At 40.9% G+C, this 17,757-nt stretch overlaps 3 protein-coding genes across 3 annotated transcripts; 1 reads left to right on the forward strand and 2 right to left on the reverse strand.

Moving 5' to 3' along the window:
* Positions 1-238: 238 nt before the first annotated feature.
* On the forward strand, positions 239-13,839 carry LOC131271246 (uncharacterized). The gene is made up of 3 exons (XM_058272653.1): positions 239-287; positions 12,872-13,118; positions 13,386-13,839. The coding sequence occupies exons 2-3, from the start codon at positions 12,936-12,938 to the stop codon at positions 13,599-13,601; spliced, it is 399 nt and encodes a 132-aa protein (XP_058128636.1). The 5' UTR covers positions 239-287; positions 12,872-12,935; the 3' UTR covers positions 13,602-13,839.
* On the reverse strand, positions 736-4,891 carry LOC131271243 (uncharacterized). The gene is made up of 3 exons (XM_058272648.1): positions 4,822-4,891; positions 4,393-4,444; positions 736-2,135 (listed from the first exon to the last, which is right to left on the reverse strand). Exons 2-3 carry the CDS (start codon positions 4,402-4,404, stop codon positions 879-881), a joined length of 1,269 nt encoding a protein of 422 aa, XP_058128631.1. The 5' UTR covers positions 4,405-4,444; positions 4,822-4,891; the 3' UTR covers positions 736-878.
* On the reverse strand, positions 13,604-15,634 carry LOC131271241 (SET domain-containing protein SmydA-8-like). The gene is made up of 7 exons (XM_058272643.1): positions 15,496-15,634; positions 15,285-15,416; positions 14,667-15,222; positions 14,437-14,588; positions 14,277-14,371; positions 13,887-14,209; positions 13,604-13,825 (listed from the first exon to the last, which is right to left on the reverse strand). Exons 1-7 carry the CDS (start codon positions 15,549-15,551, stop codon positions 13,604-13,606), a joined length of 1,536 nt encoding a protein of 511 aa, XP_058128626.1. The 5' UTR covers positions 15,552-15,634.
* Positions 15,635-17,757: the final 2,123 nt, after the last annotated feature.

The raw sequence follows: 17,757 nt of genomic DNA on the forward strand, positions 1-17,757 counted from the left end.
GACATAAAGTCACCTTCTATATTTATACACCTTGATTTGTGCGACATTTTTTTTGTATGGAGTTCGGCCGCCTGTCAGGCGACGTCGCGGTTCGTGATGGGACGCCGCGCTGTAGTGTGGACCCCGAGTCAAACAAATCAAATCTGATTCGAATCCCAATCGAATCAAATCTTTAGAATCATGAAGGGAGCGAATCTTCCGATTCCCGATTTTGCCAACACTACTAGTGACAGTGGCGCCAAAAGTAATGGCAGTTCTGTGTTTTCTATCCTGGCAAAAACTAAAATGTAAGTTTATTACACCAGTTTCAGTTCGGTAGTGCATCAGAGCGGATGTTAGCAGTGCATAAGTTTCCTGAAAGGGTTAGCGGAAAAGTAAGGTTACGGCACGACCGCGTGGTGACGCCGAGCTGGAGCTCAGGTCAGACAAATCCTAGCTGCCGCACATCTCGTTCTGTTTGAGTCAATCAAGCGGACCACGAGTTCTTGTGTCCTGACAACGGAAGGAATTATCCCTCCCGTGGCCGGCGGGTGGACATATGGCTATTATTAGCCGGTCCTAAAGGACGAGCCCCTTCATAGGAGTTCGGACAGAGTTGGTACGCCTCTGATTACGTGTAAGGGAACAAATTGTTCGACTTAGCGTAGGAGGATATACCCCGACTCGCATATCGAAAGAAGAAGAAGAAGTTTATTACACTGATGTTTTCTGTTAGTAAAAATGTATTTAGTACCAACATTTCTGATAAGTGACATTGTAGAGCAAATAAGTTGACAACATCAGCGAATTCGTTTATTTCTGTTTGTTTGCTCTGCCCCTAGTCGCTTGTTAACACCTATTCGTATTCGAGTTTAAACACAGCTCCAAGATACAGATATTCATTTGTACAGATCGCACACAATCCCATTTAATATGCTACCCCAGTTCTGCAGATAAATGTTTTCACCGAAGTTTATCAATAGTTGCTTATTTTTCCCGTACGGAGATAATATACTGCGTGGATATTCGTATCCTAAACTGTCGGCACCCCATTTGAGCCGGACAATGTACACAATATCAGGAAAGAGGACTATTTGTTCGTCCAAGCTCACCAGCAGGGTACCATTGAATGCAACATCACAGATGCGATGATCTTTTTGATATATTTTCTGTCGCGTCTTGTTACATTTGGTGGATATTTCGACCGTCAGCTGTTCCGTGTACGTGTCCTGGCGTACATCAGTAACGTTTAGTTGCGGCAGCATTCGACTATTGATATTTAAAGATTTTATCACAATAAACCGATTGGTGCTTATATTGGCCTCGAAGTTCATTTCATCACCAATAATCAACGGACGGACAGCTTTATAATGTATTCGTTGCACTGGAATCCACCCAAACTTGTCGCCCGTTATAGGAGTAAAATTTGTATAGTTGCAGCTTACTATTGTATCTTTCAACGAATCGGGGAGCATGATGCCCTGCAGTACAGTCTTGATGCTGTCTCTACTCACTTTGAGACGGTTCTGCTCGCATTCTGTTATGCACCAAGCTCGAATCATACAAATAATGTTATCCCTTACTTCATAGTTATCTTCCAATATGAGATCGACGCAGCTTTTTGAAAGATGATGGTTGCTTTCTAGAATGATGTTGCTTAAGCTCATACCAGAATTGAGGAAATGTTTTAGTACGCACATACACGAATAGATAATATCATCGAGATTCATTCGATACGCAATATCGAGTATTTTCAAAACGTTGTGAGGTGTAATATTCTGGGCGAAGTAGCTTACACATTGTTGGTGCAAACTATCGATCATGTACTTCTCGGCGCAGTAGTACAGTTCTAGCAGCTCCTCGATATTTTGAAACTCTTCGAAGTCTATTATTCCCGCGTAGATGTAGTCCATCAACCGTTCAAATACACTCGGCTTTATGTCCTCTATTCTTACTGTTTGTTTCTCTGCTAGCGAGCCGTAGAACATTGTTTCGAAAACAGGACTAGCCGCTGCTAAAATCAACTTGTGGCAATGGAAGATCATGTCACCTACTCTGAAGGAACAATCCACCAGGTGTTTGTTTTTACGTAGCTCGTTGAATCGATGCCCAAATTCATCACTTTGTTCTTTTGTCATGGCGTCGGCTGGTGCTTCCTACATTGTAGAAGAATATTTAATGTTTATTAGTACATATCAGTAGAAGTGGGTCAAACTGTGTTATTTGGTTTTTTTTCTGAAAAATCAACATAGATCATCTAACAGAACTCACATTAACTTCATTCTTGGCGTAACGACCATCTATGGTCATGCCTGCCCCATTACCTGCCAATAGCTTAATAAAATTGTTCCTTTTGTGTACGTAGATAATCAGACCTCTCGTACAAGAGCGTCTCCACTACGCCTCGATGAAAAGTATATGAATGTATGAGAATGTACATTGACCACGGTGTGCCTGCCGGAAAATTCCGTTACGATCAAAAGAAAAGATAAATCGACTAAGATTAAAAAGGTACCCAAAACTGGTTACTAGCAACGATCCTCAGTTGCGACCGAAAGAATAAAAAGGCTAGTCTTAAACCTAGGATTTACTCTATTAACTTCGTAACCGAACGAAGGAGCACTAGGTTAGGAAAGTAACAAAGGTATTGAAAACCATCTCATCAATATTTTTATCGGCTATGGAAAAACTTCGGGTCATTTTCCGTAAACTTGGCCAATACAAATGAACAATGATGCAAAATAAATCAATTCCATTAATTCACACACAGTTCAAATCAATTAATCTGTTGTTTTTGTTACTATTTTTTTAAAAAAATTTGACGCAAGAGTTATAGAAGATAGAAGAACTAATGTTTAAGCCAACGCACCCAATCAAAGGAAAAAACATACATATTGAAAGATAAGATAAGGCACTTACGCAACCCCATCCAAAATGATTAAATGATTATTAAAGTGCTTGAAATCAAAATCGCAACTATCACATCAATCCTCCTTCTTCATCAGTTTTGTCTTGTCCTTGACCAAGCTTAATCAATCAGCCTTCCTAGACTTACAGTTTTTCAGAAGATGGTCCAGTCCGATTGAGATTCGAACACATGCCTCTAAAAAACCCTATCAAAATTAAACATTCGTTAATAAGCAATGATGCATTAGTGCATACGTTTGTATCTATTGAGAGATTAATGGACTTTTACATATGGGTACTATATTGCACCCTTCATAAAGGAATTTAGTCGGAATTTACACCGGTAGAAGTACGCATCAAACTCGTATAGTTTGTTCGGTCATGGGTACACGTTAATGGATATACCATATCCACCATGCCTCATTTTTAATAGCAAGTGGAGAAAATTACTGTTATATTTTCTCACTTTCTGTAGCTTATTTGGAATTCTTTGTTGGTCATGACTGCCCGTCAAGAGCTTACGAGACTTTTACCCTAGGATACTCAGTGGATCTCAGTGGGTTCGAATCCGGTCTCGGTTGGGATTCGAACCCACGCCGTCGAGGTGGTGAAGCCCTGGCGCTCATGGCCCGATTTTCTAACCGGCGCTACCGCTCGGCTGTCGCGGACCCCCTAAAGAATAAAGTTGGTGGTAAATAGTTTGTTCGTTTGCTAAATAATATTTTTTAGTATTTAAAATATATGGTGGTGTTCCTCATGGCTGTATTTATTTTAAATGCCCAACAAGTGGTCATGAAAAAAATATCGTATTGTATGTTCCTTGAACTGTCTGTTTGCATCTTGTGTTGTGAATTCCATCTTCAACACAATAGCATTCTTTACTCAAGGAAAAATGATACAAACGCTCTATTTACAATCTCAATGGCTGCTTGAGGTCATTGTCCAACGGCACAACACAACACATTGCTAACGCTATTAAGTCTTTTTGTGGTGGTGTGTTAAGACAGGTTTGATTGGTGCACAACTTTTTCAATAGCCGAGCCTCCGTAGATCGACCCTTTTCCAGTTTTTCTTCTTTTTTTTATTCGCATGACTACACCATCTTAAAAATAATGTAATCAGTTCTTGTATCAGACGATTCCATGTCAGTGGTGTATGTATTAAATCTCGAACCAAATCAATCCGTCCATCTGAGGTAACTTACACCTACCCGTTAGGCTTCAACTTCAGGATACATAAATGTTGCAGGAAAGAGACAAAACGTGTGGAGTCAAAGACAGAATAAAACCCGTGCAACTTGAACTTGAACCCTGTTTCATTGCTATGCTTCCCCTGTTGCTCGCAACCTTGTTAGACCTTTCATTGGACTTGTCAGTCTTTGGAATTGTTTGTGTTATTTGCCGATTATATTTGTTAGCCTGCTGGTTCAATAATTCATAACATGATGAATGGAACTATCTGCTAACTCAGCAATAAGAACTGATAAGGAATGAATACTGCACTTACCTTTATATTCATAATGTTTGTTGTTAAACTGAAGACCCCTTCAGCCTTAAAACTAAAAAAGAAAAAAAAAAACAATTAACACTAATTGTCATCTTCTCATTCACCTAGCCCATCGAATGTTTTCTCTAACAAGTAATTTCTGCTATTCAGAATCAGCAACGTTCCACAATAAGAACACATATTACGTAATACTACACATTGGCACAAAAACAACACTTTTCGTGTAGCGTTAGGATGGTAAACTTTCGAGAACTCTGGAAAGTCCCTAAAATGTAATATTTATGCTTCCAATAATAGCAATAGCGGACACACACCGATGTTGGACATAGTTAAATGACACATAAAATATATGATTTTTGGGATGAGCCACCGGTAAAACAAATTTATAGAGCACCAAAGTTCACCAGAACTGAACTGAACATAACTGACCAGGCCAGAATCCAGCGAAGTGGACATAGATTTGCTGCAATTGAACGTCTGCTCTGCTCACGGTATCCAATCGTCGTGACAACGCAAATACACTGTCGGCGTAGCAGAGCGATCTTAACAGAAAAAATTCTATAGCACGCGTTAGAACATTTGCGTGTGTTGGTTTAATCGTCCACTGGTAAACACTTGACACACCGTTGTACTATTACACACTGATCTGGTAAGGTATTCGGAGCACAATGGACTTTTGGGGTGTGTGAAGCACAAATGTTTACTCAAGAAATAGACCTATTCTATGAAACTAGACGTAAGGTATGCAGCATGATTTTAATTGAGTTAAAGAGTAAATGAGGCCCCGGCATATTTTTTCGGTCGTGGTTATACCTCTTGTATGACGATATACCTGAATGTATGCAATAGGCGATACATTAATTCGTTAATTTCGACCTACGAGCATGTCCACAGTTGCGTGGACTGTTAATATTCAGCTACGCAATCATACGAGTATGTGGAAATATGTATCAAATAGGGGCGCAAACTCGGCTAAAATTTTTTATTGAATTTTGAGGTAGTAATGCATGATATTTGTTTAGCTACGTATTTTATGCACCCTGAGTGAGTTTGGCACTTCTTCTTCTTCTTCTTTCGCTATGCGAGTCGGGGTATATCCTCCTACGCTAAGTCGAACGTTTGTTCCCTTACTCGTAATCAGAGGCGTACCGACTCTGTCCGAACTCCTATGAAGGGGCTCGTCCTTTAGGACCGGCTAATAATAGCCATATGTCCACCCGCCGGCCACGGGAGGGATAATTCCTTCCGTTGTCAGGACACAAGAACTCGTGGTCCGCTTGATTGACTCAAACAGAACGAGATGTGCGGCAGCTAGGATTTTTCTGACCTGAGCTCCAGCTCGGGGTGACCACGCGCTCGTGCCGTAACCTTACTTTTCCGCTAACCCTTTCAGGAAACTTGAGCACTGCTAACCATCCGCTCTGATGCGACGCCGAACTGGAACTGAGTTTGGCACTTCCACATTTTAAATTCACTGAGAAAACAAACTTAAACAAACAACGACGATATTTTGGCCCACCGTAGGAAGTATATATTTCCACATCATCTCCTACTTGTTGAAGAGCAGTTTGTTTACGTTTCGGCACCCGAAAAAACTTTGGTAAAAATATCAATTAAAACGGAGTTTGATAACTGAATTACATTTGTGAAGGCTAGAAATAAGTGATTGTAACGTCCGACCGTTATCATAAGGTTCTTATAAGTTATCTGTCATGATGGTGGCTGCGACCACCAGCTGTCATGCACCTGTCATATAAGTGGCTGCGTCCACCACCAGCGATGAAACTGTCAAACAAACGTGGAGGAATAAACTGAACACTCTTGAGTGTGCCTTCGAACAAGAGAGACGTACTTCGGACCTTCGGCTTATTATTATTATAACTGTTCTATTTGTTAAACCTTCGGCTTCGGATTGACTCGTTATAAATTGTTCACCGCACCCAGACTCTACATGATAAAACGAAAAATCCGATGTTTCGTGGAGAATATTGCTCATTTTGTTCGCGTTTGTGTTTCGGTTTGTTTACGTTTTGTCCAGCTGTCGGCTTGTTTTCGTTTCGAATTGACATTTGACAAGAGCTAGCGCGACGTCGCGTTTTTCGCTGTTTCTACACTAGCGCGATTTGTGCGACATTTTTTTTGTATGGAGTTCTGCCGCCTGTCAGGCGACGTCGCGTTTTGTGACGGAACGTCGCGCTGTAGTGTGGACCCCGAGATACAAAAAAAATGTCGCACAAATCGCGCTAGTGTGGAAACAGCGAAAAACGCGACGTCGCGCTAGCTCTTGACAAACGTCAATTCGAAACGTAAACAAACCGACAGCTGGACAAAACGTAAACAAACCGAATCACAAACGCGAACAAAACGAGCAGTTCCAGTTCGGCGTCGCATCAGAGCGGATGGTTAGCAGTGCACGAGGTTCCTGAAAGGGTTAGCTGAAAAGTAAGGTTATCTTAGGCACGGCCGCGTGGTGCCGCCGAGCTGGAGCTCAAGTCAGAGAAATCCTAGCCGACGCACATCTCGTGCTGTTTGAGTAATCAAGCGGATCACGAGTTTCGTGCGATCTGACAAACGGAAGGAAATATTCCTTTCGTTACGGCGGGTGAACAGCCGCATTTTGACTGCGCACTAGCGTGGTTGGCTAGCAGTGCTCCTGGCCGCATGGTGGCAGTCAAAAGGCGACGCCTACAGAAAATCGAAAACCACAGAAAATCAGGACATATGGCCTTTAGTTGCCAGTCCTTAACCTAAAGAGGTCTATGTCTCCAGGTTAGCTTGCGAAGGCCCAGGAAGCTGGATTCAATAGCCGTACTGGAGTAAACCCTCGACGAAGTGAAGAAGAAGAAGAAGAACAAAACGAGCAATATTCTTCACGAAACATGGGATTTTTCGTTGTACTACTTATTTTTAGGCTTCACAAATGTAATTCAGTTATCAAACTCCGTTTTGATTGATATTTTTACCAGGTTTTTTCGGGTGCCGAAACGTAAACAAACTGCTCTTCAATAAGTAGGAGATGACGGAGAAATATATAGTTATAGGATAACTTTCCTTTCGGATTTTTAAAAAAATGAACTATTTATTTAACGATGTTGGTCCGAGCTTGGACGACTAAAGACTGAAGACTGCTTTATTGGAAATAGTACGGCTACGTTGGCCGCGCCGATTGCGCTGACGATGCGTCTGGCTGCTGGTGTCCGGAAGCGTCCGTTCCCACGATTCCATGCTGGTGTCCAGTTGCTCGCGCGTGGTGTTGTGGCCGCTGGCTCGCGCGTAGCGTTGTGGCCGCTAGTTCGCGCGTGGCGCATTGCCTTCTTGTGTTTCACATAACTATATACTTCCTACGGCGGGCCAAAATATCGTCGTTGTTTGTTTAAGTTTGTTTTCTCAGTGAATTTCAAATGTGGAAGCGCCAAACTCACTCAGGGTGCATAAAATACGTAGCTAAACAAATATCATGCATTACTACCTCAAAATTTAATAAAAAAATTTAGCCGAGTTTGCGCCCCAATGTGATACATATTTCCACATACTCTCCTACCTCTGTCGCGCTTGGCTTGCGCGAGTGTTCTGCCGAAACTGGGCTACTTTTGAAACGGGACGTAGCTCTGCAGTGTGGACCCCGAGTAAGAGGATATCTTCCTTTCCTTTCCTTAACATAGGCAATGCCTGGTTGTCAAATTGTTCTCGCGTACAAGTTCGCAACGTCTACGGCTTGCTTAACGTCTACCTCGGGGTCCACACTACAGCGCGACGTCCCGTCATGAAACGCGACGTCGCCTGACAGGCGGCCGAACTCCATACAAAAAAAATGTCGCACAAATCGCGCTAGTGTAGAAACAGCGAAAAACGCGACGTCGTGCTAGCTCTTGACAAACGTCAATTCGAAACGTAAACAAACCGACAGCTGGACAAAACGTAAACAAACCGAATCACAAACGCGAACAAAACGAGCAGTTCCAGTTCGGCGTCGCATCAGAGCGGATGGTTAGCAGTGCACGAGGTTCCTGAAAGGGTTAGCTGAAAAGTAAGGTTATCTTAGGCACGGCCGCGTGGTGCCGCCGAGCTGGAGCTCAAGTCAGAGAAATCCTAGCCGACGCACATCTCGTGCTGTTTGAGTAATCAAGCGGATCACGAGTTTCGTGCGATCTGACAAACGGAAGGAAATATTCCTTTCGTTACGGCGGGTGAACAGCCGCATTTTGACTGCGCACTAGCGTGGTTGGCTAGCAGTGCTCCTGGCCGCATGGTGGCAGTCAAAAGGCGACGCCTACAGAAAATCGAAAACCACAGAAAATCAGGACATATGGCCTTTAGTTGCCAGTCCTTAACCTAAAGAGGTCTATGTCTCCAGGTTAGCTTGCGAAGGCCCAGGAAGCTGGATTCAATAGCCGTACTGGAGTAAACCCTCGACGAAGTGAAGAAGAAGAAGAAGAACAAAACGAGCAATATTCTTCACGAAACATGGGATTTTTCGTTGTACTACTTATTTTTAGGCTTCACAAATGTAATTCAGTTATCAAACTTCGTTTTAATTCATATTTTTACCTAGTTTTTCGGGTGCCGAAACGTAAACAAACTGCTCTTCAACAAGTAGGAGATGACGGAGAAATATATACTTCCTACGGTGGGCCAAAATATCGTCGTTGCCTGTTTAAGTTTGTTTTCTCAGTGAATTTCAAATGTGGAAGCGCCAAACTCACTCAGGGTGCATAAAATACGTAGCGAAACAAATATCATGCATTACTACCTCAAAATTCAATAAAAAATTTTAGCCGAGTTTGCGCCCCAATGTGATACATATTTCCACATACTCCCCTACCTCTGTCGCGCTTGGCTTGCGCGATTGTTCTGCCGAAACTGGGCTACTTTTGAAACGGGACGTCGCGCTGCAGTGTGGACCCCGAGTCACGCTAGCTCTTGTCAAATGTCAATTCGAAACGAAAACAAGCCGACAGCTGGACAAAACGTAAACAAACCGAAACACAAACGCGTACAAAATGAGCAATATTCTCCACGAAACATCGGATTTTTCGTTGTACTACTTATTTCTAGCTTTCACAAATGTAATTCAGTTATGAAACTCCGTTTCAATTTATATTTTTACCAAAGTTTTTTCGGGTGCCGAAACGTAAACAAACTGCTCTTCAACAAGTAGGAGATGACGGAGAAATATATACCTCCTACGGCGGGCCAAAATATCGTCGTTGTTTGTTTAAGTTTGTTTTCTCAGTGAATTTCACATGTGGAAGCGCCAAACTCACTCAGGGTGCATAAAACCCTGAGTGAGTTTGGCGCTTCTACATTTGAAATTCACTGAGAAAACTAACTTAAACAAACAATGACGATATTTTGACCCGACGTAGGAAGTATATATTTCCACATCATCTCCTACTTGTTGAAGAGCACCCCGTTGACAAAAAAACAAATTTTTTGCAGCTGTCATGTAGTACCAGCAAGTTTTTCCATGGCAGCTTGCTGGGACTCTTGCTGGAACTACATAGGGCAGTTTGTTTACGTTTCGGCACCCGAAAAAACTTTGGTAAAAATATCAATTAAAACGGAGTTTGATAACTGAATAACAATTGTGAAGCCTAAAAGTAAGTAGTACAACGAAAAATCCGATGTTTCGTGAAGAATATTGCTCGTTTTGTTCGCGTTTGTGATTCGGTTTGATTACGTTTTGTCCAGCTGTCGGTTTGTTTTCGTTTCAAATTGACATTTGACTCAGGGTCCACACTGCAGCGCGACGTCCCGTTTCAAAAGTAGCCCAGTTTCGGCAGAACAATCGCGCAAGCCAAGCGCGACAGAGGTAGGGGAGAATGTGGAAATATGTATCACATAGGGGCGCAAACTCGGCTAAAATTTTTTGTTGAATTTTGAGGTAGTAATGCATGATATTTGTTAAGCTACGTATTTTATGCACCCTGAGTGAGTTTGGCGCTTCTACATTTTAAATTCACTGAGAAAACTACCTAAAATAACCATCGACGATATTTTGCCCCACCGTAGGAGGTATATATTTCTCCGTCATCTCCTACTTGTTGAGTGCAGTTTGTTTACGTTTCGGCACCCGAAAAAACTTTGGTGAAAATATCAATTAAAACGGAGTTTCATTACTGAATTACATTTGTGAAGGCTAGAAATAAGTAGTACAACGAAAAATCCGATGTTTCGTGGAGAATATTGCTCGTTTTGTTCGCGTTTGTGATTCGGTTTGTTTACGTTTTGTCCAGCTGTCGGTTTGTTTACGTTTCGAATTGACGTTTGTCAAGAGCTAGCGCGACGACAAGGTGTTTAAATATAGAAGGTGACTTATATGGAGTTCAGCTCCTGTCAGGCGACGTCGCGTTTTGTGACGGGACGTCGCGCTGTAGTGTGGACCCCGAGTGACAAGAGCTAGCGCTACGTCGCGTTTTTCGCTGTTTCTACACTAGCGCGATTTGTGCGACATTTTTTTTGTATCTCGGGGTCCACACTACAGCGCGACGTCCCGTCACAAAACGCGATGTCGCCTGACAGGCGGCAGAACTCCATACAAAAAAAAGTCGCACAATTCGCACTAGTGTAGAAACAGCGAAAAACGAGACGTCGCGCTAGCCCTTGTCAAATGTAAATTCGAAACGAAAACAAGCCGACAGCTGGACAAAACGTAAATAAACCGAATCACAAACGCGAACAAAACGAGCAACATTCTCCACGAAACATCGGATTTTTCGTTGTACTACTTATTTCTAGGCTTCACAAATGTAATTCAGTTATGAAACTCAGGTTTTGTTGATAATTTTACCAAAGTGTTTTCAGGTGCCGAAACGTAAACAAACTGCTCTCAATAAGTAGGAGATGATGGAGAAATATATACCTCCTACGGTGGGGCAAAATATCGTCGATGGTTATTTTGGGTGGTTTTCTCAGTGAATTTCAAATGTAGAAGTGCCAACCCTGAGTGAGGGTGCATAAAATACGTAGCTAAAGAAATATCATTCATTACTACCTCAAAATTCAACAAAAAATTTTAGCCGAGTTTGCGCTTCAATGTGATACATATTTCCACATACTCCCCTACCTCTGTCGCGCTTGGCTTGCGCGATTGTTCTGCCGAAACTGGGCTACTTTTGAAACGGGACGTCGCGCTGCAGTGTGGACCCCGAGTATGTTGCTCGGCCGCCTGTCAGGCGACGTCGCGTTTCGTGACGGGACGTCGCGCTGTAGTGTGGACCCCGAGTTACACGCTTTCCAGACTGCACCGTCGCGTAACGCGACGTCGCCTGACAGGCGCTGAACTCCATGCAAAAAAAACATAGCGCGATTCACGCGACATCCCGCAAGGTTTTTTTTATATGGAGCTCCTGTCAGGCGACGTCGCGCTGTAGTGTGGACCCCGAGTTAATCGGGGGATAATTCGGGAAACTAAATATTTCATTTATCAACTTAAAGAAACTGAACAATAAGAGGACAAAATAAAGCGTTTAAGATGTCGGAGCTTTTATTGTTGCTCCAGTTTTATGTATTCGGGTGATACTTATTCTTGTGAAACTACATTGCCTTAAATATTTTAATGTTCTGAATTAACTGAAGATGTTTTTTCCCCTATTTTTTCACAGTTGTTGCCTCACTCACATCCTAAACTATGTTACACTGTAGCAATCCTTACTACTTCCTGTTGTTTGTTATCATAACTTTGCGGTTTGTGCCAGAAGGTAAAAAGTCTACTGAAGAATATTTTCGAGAGATTTGCGAATACGATACCAGGAAGCTTTGTCCTGAATGTTTTCCAAATTTGCCAAAATGCGATGAAATTTTCTTTACTCCACTCAGCGGTAGCTGGTCAAATATAGTGAACAACCTGGCTAACGCACATAATGCACAATTTGGTACATTTGCTGGATACAGTTCATTAGCTGTCTTGAAGCGATTGAATCGAGATTCTACAATTGAACAATTACTCCGTAAATTTTGTAAAATTCGATCATCGTCTGATTGCAGTTGGACAGATGAAGGAAATGATGACAAAGCAACAGAATTTTTGAAAACATCGATACTAGAGGAATCTCGTGTTGACGGATGTGTAATTTGCCCTAGCAGCAATAAGGAGCAATCATTACAACGGTTCCTGGAGACAGTCGAACCAAAAATGAATAATTTGTTAAAACTTTTAATCATTCGCACAAATGTACAACCGCTTCTGTTGACGCTCATGTCAGTGGGCTCAGATTTTTTCCCGGTTCCAAAATTGCTCTATTCCTTCGGATTCAACACAATAGAAAGTTATGATGGAGAACCCCTGAGCATCTTCTATGACTATCCTCTCTTGATTCGCATGTTGATTGCTCGCGAATTAATCAAAGCGGCTATCAGTTTCACAGTGGGGATCAACGGATTTCGGTATGAGCATACTATGACTGATACTTTAAAGGTGATCTCAAAAATAATGTTTTCTTTGTTTTGTTTTGTTTTTTTCCTGAATTTGTGTTGTTAGATTCTTGCTAACAGATTTAAACCCAGATAACGTTGTCGTAAGGTTTGGCAACAATTCCAGTGAAATGTTCGTTTCGTTCGTGGATTTGGATAACCTCATAATGGTGGACAGTTTGGCTGATGGAATTACTCATGATTACAATTATCACGTACACACAAAAATCGACTGTGTTGGATGTTTCGCATATGTTCAAGCAGACATTTGTCGTTATCGCAATAGTGATCTTAATTTGTTTGCGATATGCCAGGTAAGTCACTTTTAAATTGAAAAAACAAAATTCGGTGTCTGAATTAAAGCCTTCAACTACATTCCAGTTAAATCTATAGAACATTTATGGGAGAAAACCGACCTGATAAATTACATTTTTTTGTTTTTCGATATCAATATACTATAGCATTTTGCGTAAAGTGGTTTTATAGTTTGCTATATAAGTTTGCATATTTTTTATTTTTTCAATTATTGCCTTTCATCGATTTATGAATGTTATTGCAGGCCATTTTATGTTTCATTTTAGCTACTATTGGAAGATACGAATGGAAACTCATTGAAAGGCCTCCTGAACGGTTCCCGCTCAAAGCTGCCCGATGACCCTACATTGTCAGAGGACGACCCCGCTGCATCTTTGCACAACCTTCTGCACGAGTGTGTTTACTGCCGCCCACCAGCTTGTCGAAACAGATCGCTTATTTTGGAAAATATTCTGAATATCATAGACATCAATGTTATGTGAATCTACTTCTTATACTTCTTCACAATGCTGGTTCCCTTAAAGCAATATTTTTGGAGCGTTTGTTCGTCTTCTATCATTGCTTGCACGTTTTGAACATCTTCTCGAAGCGTTTTTAATTCACACATAGCTTTCTTCGTGAGGTGCCCCTCTGGTGTGGTTGGATGTTCAAATAATAGCATACTGATTGCTTCCTTTAAGGCACTTTCAGCTGTTTTCAAGCTTGTCTGAATAAAATAAATAAAACAAAAAAATAAATGAAATCGTACAGTGTACTATTATACCAACCTGTAAATCGAGAGTCGTAATCTCTCCGGTATCGTGGTTCCTGCGGGATAGCTCGACCAATGCTGCTTGGTATTCGTATAGAGCGATTCCTGTTAGCCGTGAAATGCCAGGATCAAGAACTCGCAATATTGTTAACATTTCTTCGCACAGTTCAAGTCTACGCTTCAATGCTTGCCGTGGAACGTTTTGCGTGTCGTATGACATGCACAGGCTTCGCAACTCGCCGGCCAAACTTTGCTTTGCCTCGAGAACCAGCGAATGATGCGGATTTAGTGTCTTAGAATGTTTTCCTATAACTTTCTCCAGAATTCGAATATCTAAAGCTTAAAAAAATATATATATATATATTTTTGCAGCACATAAATGTTTTTGTATGGGCTTCCTACTTACCACAACTTGAAACATCTTCCCTGGCTTCGCACATCACTCGATTCACGTATTCTCTTGCCATTTGATAACCGCAAACATTGCACTCCCATTTTGGGCTGAAAGTAAAAATGAATTCAGTGTCATGTCTACCGGGAATAAAGAATAGAGAAAAGTAACTCACACTTGATCGTAGAACAAACAAAGTCCTGTATTACACTCGGTACATTTAATTGAGCTGAGATGTGTTCCAAATTCAGTAGGATCTTTGCATCGCGAACACGTGCAAATAAAATATTTTCCCTTTTCAAGATGCGTTTGTCGTTCGAATGTACTCTAATTTGAAATGAAATAGTTAAATAGTAAAATCAATCTCAATGATGACAAAAATTACTCAGTGAAGTAAGAACATACGAACAACACCCGGGTATAATTGTAGTACAGCAAATCTCCGGCATTGATGGACACCGAAGCATACAATCTTAATTTCGACATACCATCGACAGCTATCAGCGTGTTCGTTTGGCAGTTGTGTGTCATCAGCGACGTGCAAGGGTACAAACCTCTTGCCAGATTGTTCATTTGCACGCCTTGGCTGTCCATGTTTCCTCGTATTTCGAAAGTATTTACATCCAAAATCCCGCAGATCTGTTGCAGTAGATCTGCATTTATCTCAAGATCATCGAGAGCGTGAAATGCCGCTTCGCACATTAACGGTTCGACGACATACTGTTGGTGAATATTCCATATTTCAGTACCCTTTCGTTTTTCACAATGCGATTCCATTTCCATCATTTGCTGGAACTTTGCCTTATCTCGTCGGTAGAGTAACAGGCACCGTATAGGAGTTACTGTGTTGAAGTGATCAAAGAGGAAATTTTTGCTCAAATTGGTGGCTTGCTCGTAAAAATTGCATTCCGCTGCATCATGCCCGGAACAATCGCGGCACAAAGGTGCTTTAAGACATCTTCTATTTTCAAAGGGGGAAACATTAGAATCAAATCTGTTTATGATTTTCTATTGCCTACTTACTTGCACGTCCTAGTTGCCGATCTAAGACAGTTTAGGCAACTGATATCGGCGTCCCAGTATGGTCCCACAATAATAGGTTCTTCTGATAAAATCATCTCGCCAGGCTTAATGTGTCGTTTCGCTGATAAAAATCTACGAGACAATGCAACAGATTAAGTTGCATATCTCGTCTTTATGTCAAGTAGTTCGCAGAAGTTTGGTTGTTTCTTACCTTCCCAGCTGGTCACTTTTTCTTATTTCACAGATATTTTCAAAATGGCTACCCATGGTTCTAATTACAATAATAGCAACTCACAAAACGTTGGTATGGACCACTCACTATCTTTTGTAAAAGTATCTTTGATACGAACGGAACCAGAGGAAACAAGTTTATCGTGCGTCGCGGCTGCGCAAGGAACGTCTTACGCACTGTAATCAACACTAGTGGCTTGCGATGTCTTCTCAGTGCGGTCAATTTGCTACTGCGTTGATGCGTTTGGCATTTGGTTCATGCGGAGTGGCTTTTGCGTTTCCCAACTATGTGACTTCGGGCAGCTTTATTTTTAGCTTCGCAGATCGTAAGTAGCCTGTCTACAGCATTTTCCACCGTAGAATACAATAGCTGTAGAACGTTGCGGTCTTCTGATCCCGCGTTCTGAAGTATTTTTGAAAAATCCGGATGTTCGACTGCTGACTATTGCAGTTCGTCTGATATGATTAAAGCTATCTATTTTATGAATGATCAACTCAAAACGTACCAAAAATCAAATCATTTAATGAAATCAATCAATCAAATTAAATTTCAATCGCGGACGGGGCTACGTTCCCCGATCACCTTGATGGCGTGGATTTGAATCCCAACCGAGATCGGAGCCTCCCTCGAAGTACAAGAGGACTGACTATTAACGTACACAAAAGGGAAAAGTGTAGTAAGAAGAATCACATTTTGATCGTAGCCTAATCTAAATAAATCTTGAAGCCTGCTTAAGTTTCGATTGTACTACATAACACATTTTTAACATAACAGCACAGTTTAAAACACACAACAGTTAAAGTATGAACATATAGGTCAACTGAACAATACATGCATCAATTTAGGTTCTGTATACGCATTGTTAGTTTGTTTATCACTTCTTGAAATACAAGTCGATATCTCTGTATTTTTCTTAGATGTACATATATGACGAATTGATATTGTATAAAAAAAAGAATGTAAAACTTATTCATTTAACAAACGGTACAATTTAATTTGTGTTATAAACTGAGAAAGTTTCTATTTTTCACTCTTCGGCTTCATCTTACATATAAATTCAATTATATAACACTTTGAATGTGTTATTAATTATTATGAAACGAAATAGGAATATGTTGTACCTCCATCGTGCATGATATTCTCGATGCTGGAGGAGGAGGAAACCTTATCCATATGAGATTCCATTTAATACAAAAATAAGAAATATTACTTTTTGATAGCAATATTTCTTATATGGCAATGAAAGTGAAACTGTCAAAAGAACAACACCTTTAAAAAGACGCTAATGTCATATGGTTTAGCGTTTCAGATTTATTTCAATAGAGATGTTTACCAAACCTGCTGCTTCGAGTACTTGTTCTTCTAACAAAGAATATATAATCTAGATTTTTACATGCCTTCAGCATTTTTGCTCATAGTTTTATAGATATTTCTGCTTGTTGAAAGTAATATCGGCAAATGAAATGAAAAAGACGTGCATGCTGAAAGCCACGTTTTCAATTGTTTCTTCAGTGGCATTCGTTTCGTTCCAATCTTAAAATAATTCATTTGTGTATACACTGAACAATGTCTAGTTTGACGCTGAAATAACGTTTGAACAATATTGCAGACTGACTCTAGCTACAGAGCGACGCAGGAAACGGGATGGTACGAATAATGGGTGGGTAATGTTATCAAGCATCAGCCCTTTCTCAATAGATCAAGTGAAGATACAATCCAACTATGTGCAGGATCTTTGTGCGTGGTTGAAAAGAATTGCAAATATAACTTGTACATAATAGATTAGGTTAGGTTGGGAAACGAGACGATTTGTCATTGCGCTGGCCGCCTGGCATGTCACATTGGTGGCATTGGTCACGATGTCCTTTTACCAACATGGACGGAGCACCTGCGTATTTGGAGAGTTCTATTTTTTTAATCACTAGTGTAACACTCCATATCGGATAAGATAAAACTAACAATGAAACTTGCGACATGTTGACTACTCAATTTGGAATGTTTCTGCACTGATTTGGGAGAAAAGTATAGTCATAGAGAGGTTTAAAAATTAATCAACTGTTTTAAACTATTTATTATTCTCTACCAGCTGTTTGCTCTTCCAATGTAGACAAAACCACAAGCACACACGGTGAAATTTGTGAATTTTTGGAAAGAAACGAATAGCCATTAGAAAAACCATAATGGAATCAAGATGGTTGAGCCATTTTTGCATTTGTATCTACTTGATGAACACAGTTTTTT

Source organism: Anopheles coustani, unplaced genomic scaffold, assembly GCF_943734705.1.
Source record: "Anopheles coustani unplaced genomic scaffold, idAnoCousDA_361_x.2 scaffold_12_ctg1, whole genome shotgun sequence".
NCBI lineage: Eukaryota > Metazoa > Arthropoda > Insecta > Diptera > Culicidae > Anopheles > Anopheles coustani.

Excerpts from the sequence above, each read along its gene's own strand:
- LOC131271241 (XM_058272643.1), bottom strand. The coding sequence starts at position 15,551 with ATGGGTAGCCATTTTGAAAATATCTGTGAAATAAGAAAAAGTGACCAG. Across the intron at positions 15,417-15,495 it reads AAAAGTGACCAGCTGGGAAG|ATTTTTATCAGCGAAACGAC; the intron begins GTAAGAAACAAC and ends ATTGTCTCGTAG. Across the intron at positions 14,210-14,276 it reads GGAAGATGTTTCAAGTTGTG|CTTTAGATATTCGAATTCTG; the intron begins GTAAGTAGGAAG and ends TATTTTTTTAAG.
- LOC131271246 (XM_058272653.1), top strand. The coding sequence starts at position 12,936 with ATGTTCGTTTCGTTCGTGGATTTGGATAACCTCATAATGGTGGACAGT. Across the intron at positions 13,119-13,385 it reads ATTTGTTTGCGATATGCCAG|CTACTATTGGAAGATACGAA; the intron begins GTAAGTCACTTT and ends GTTTCATTTTAG.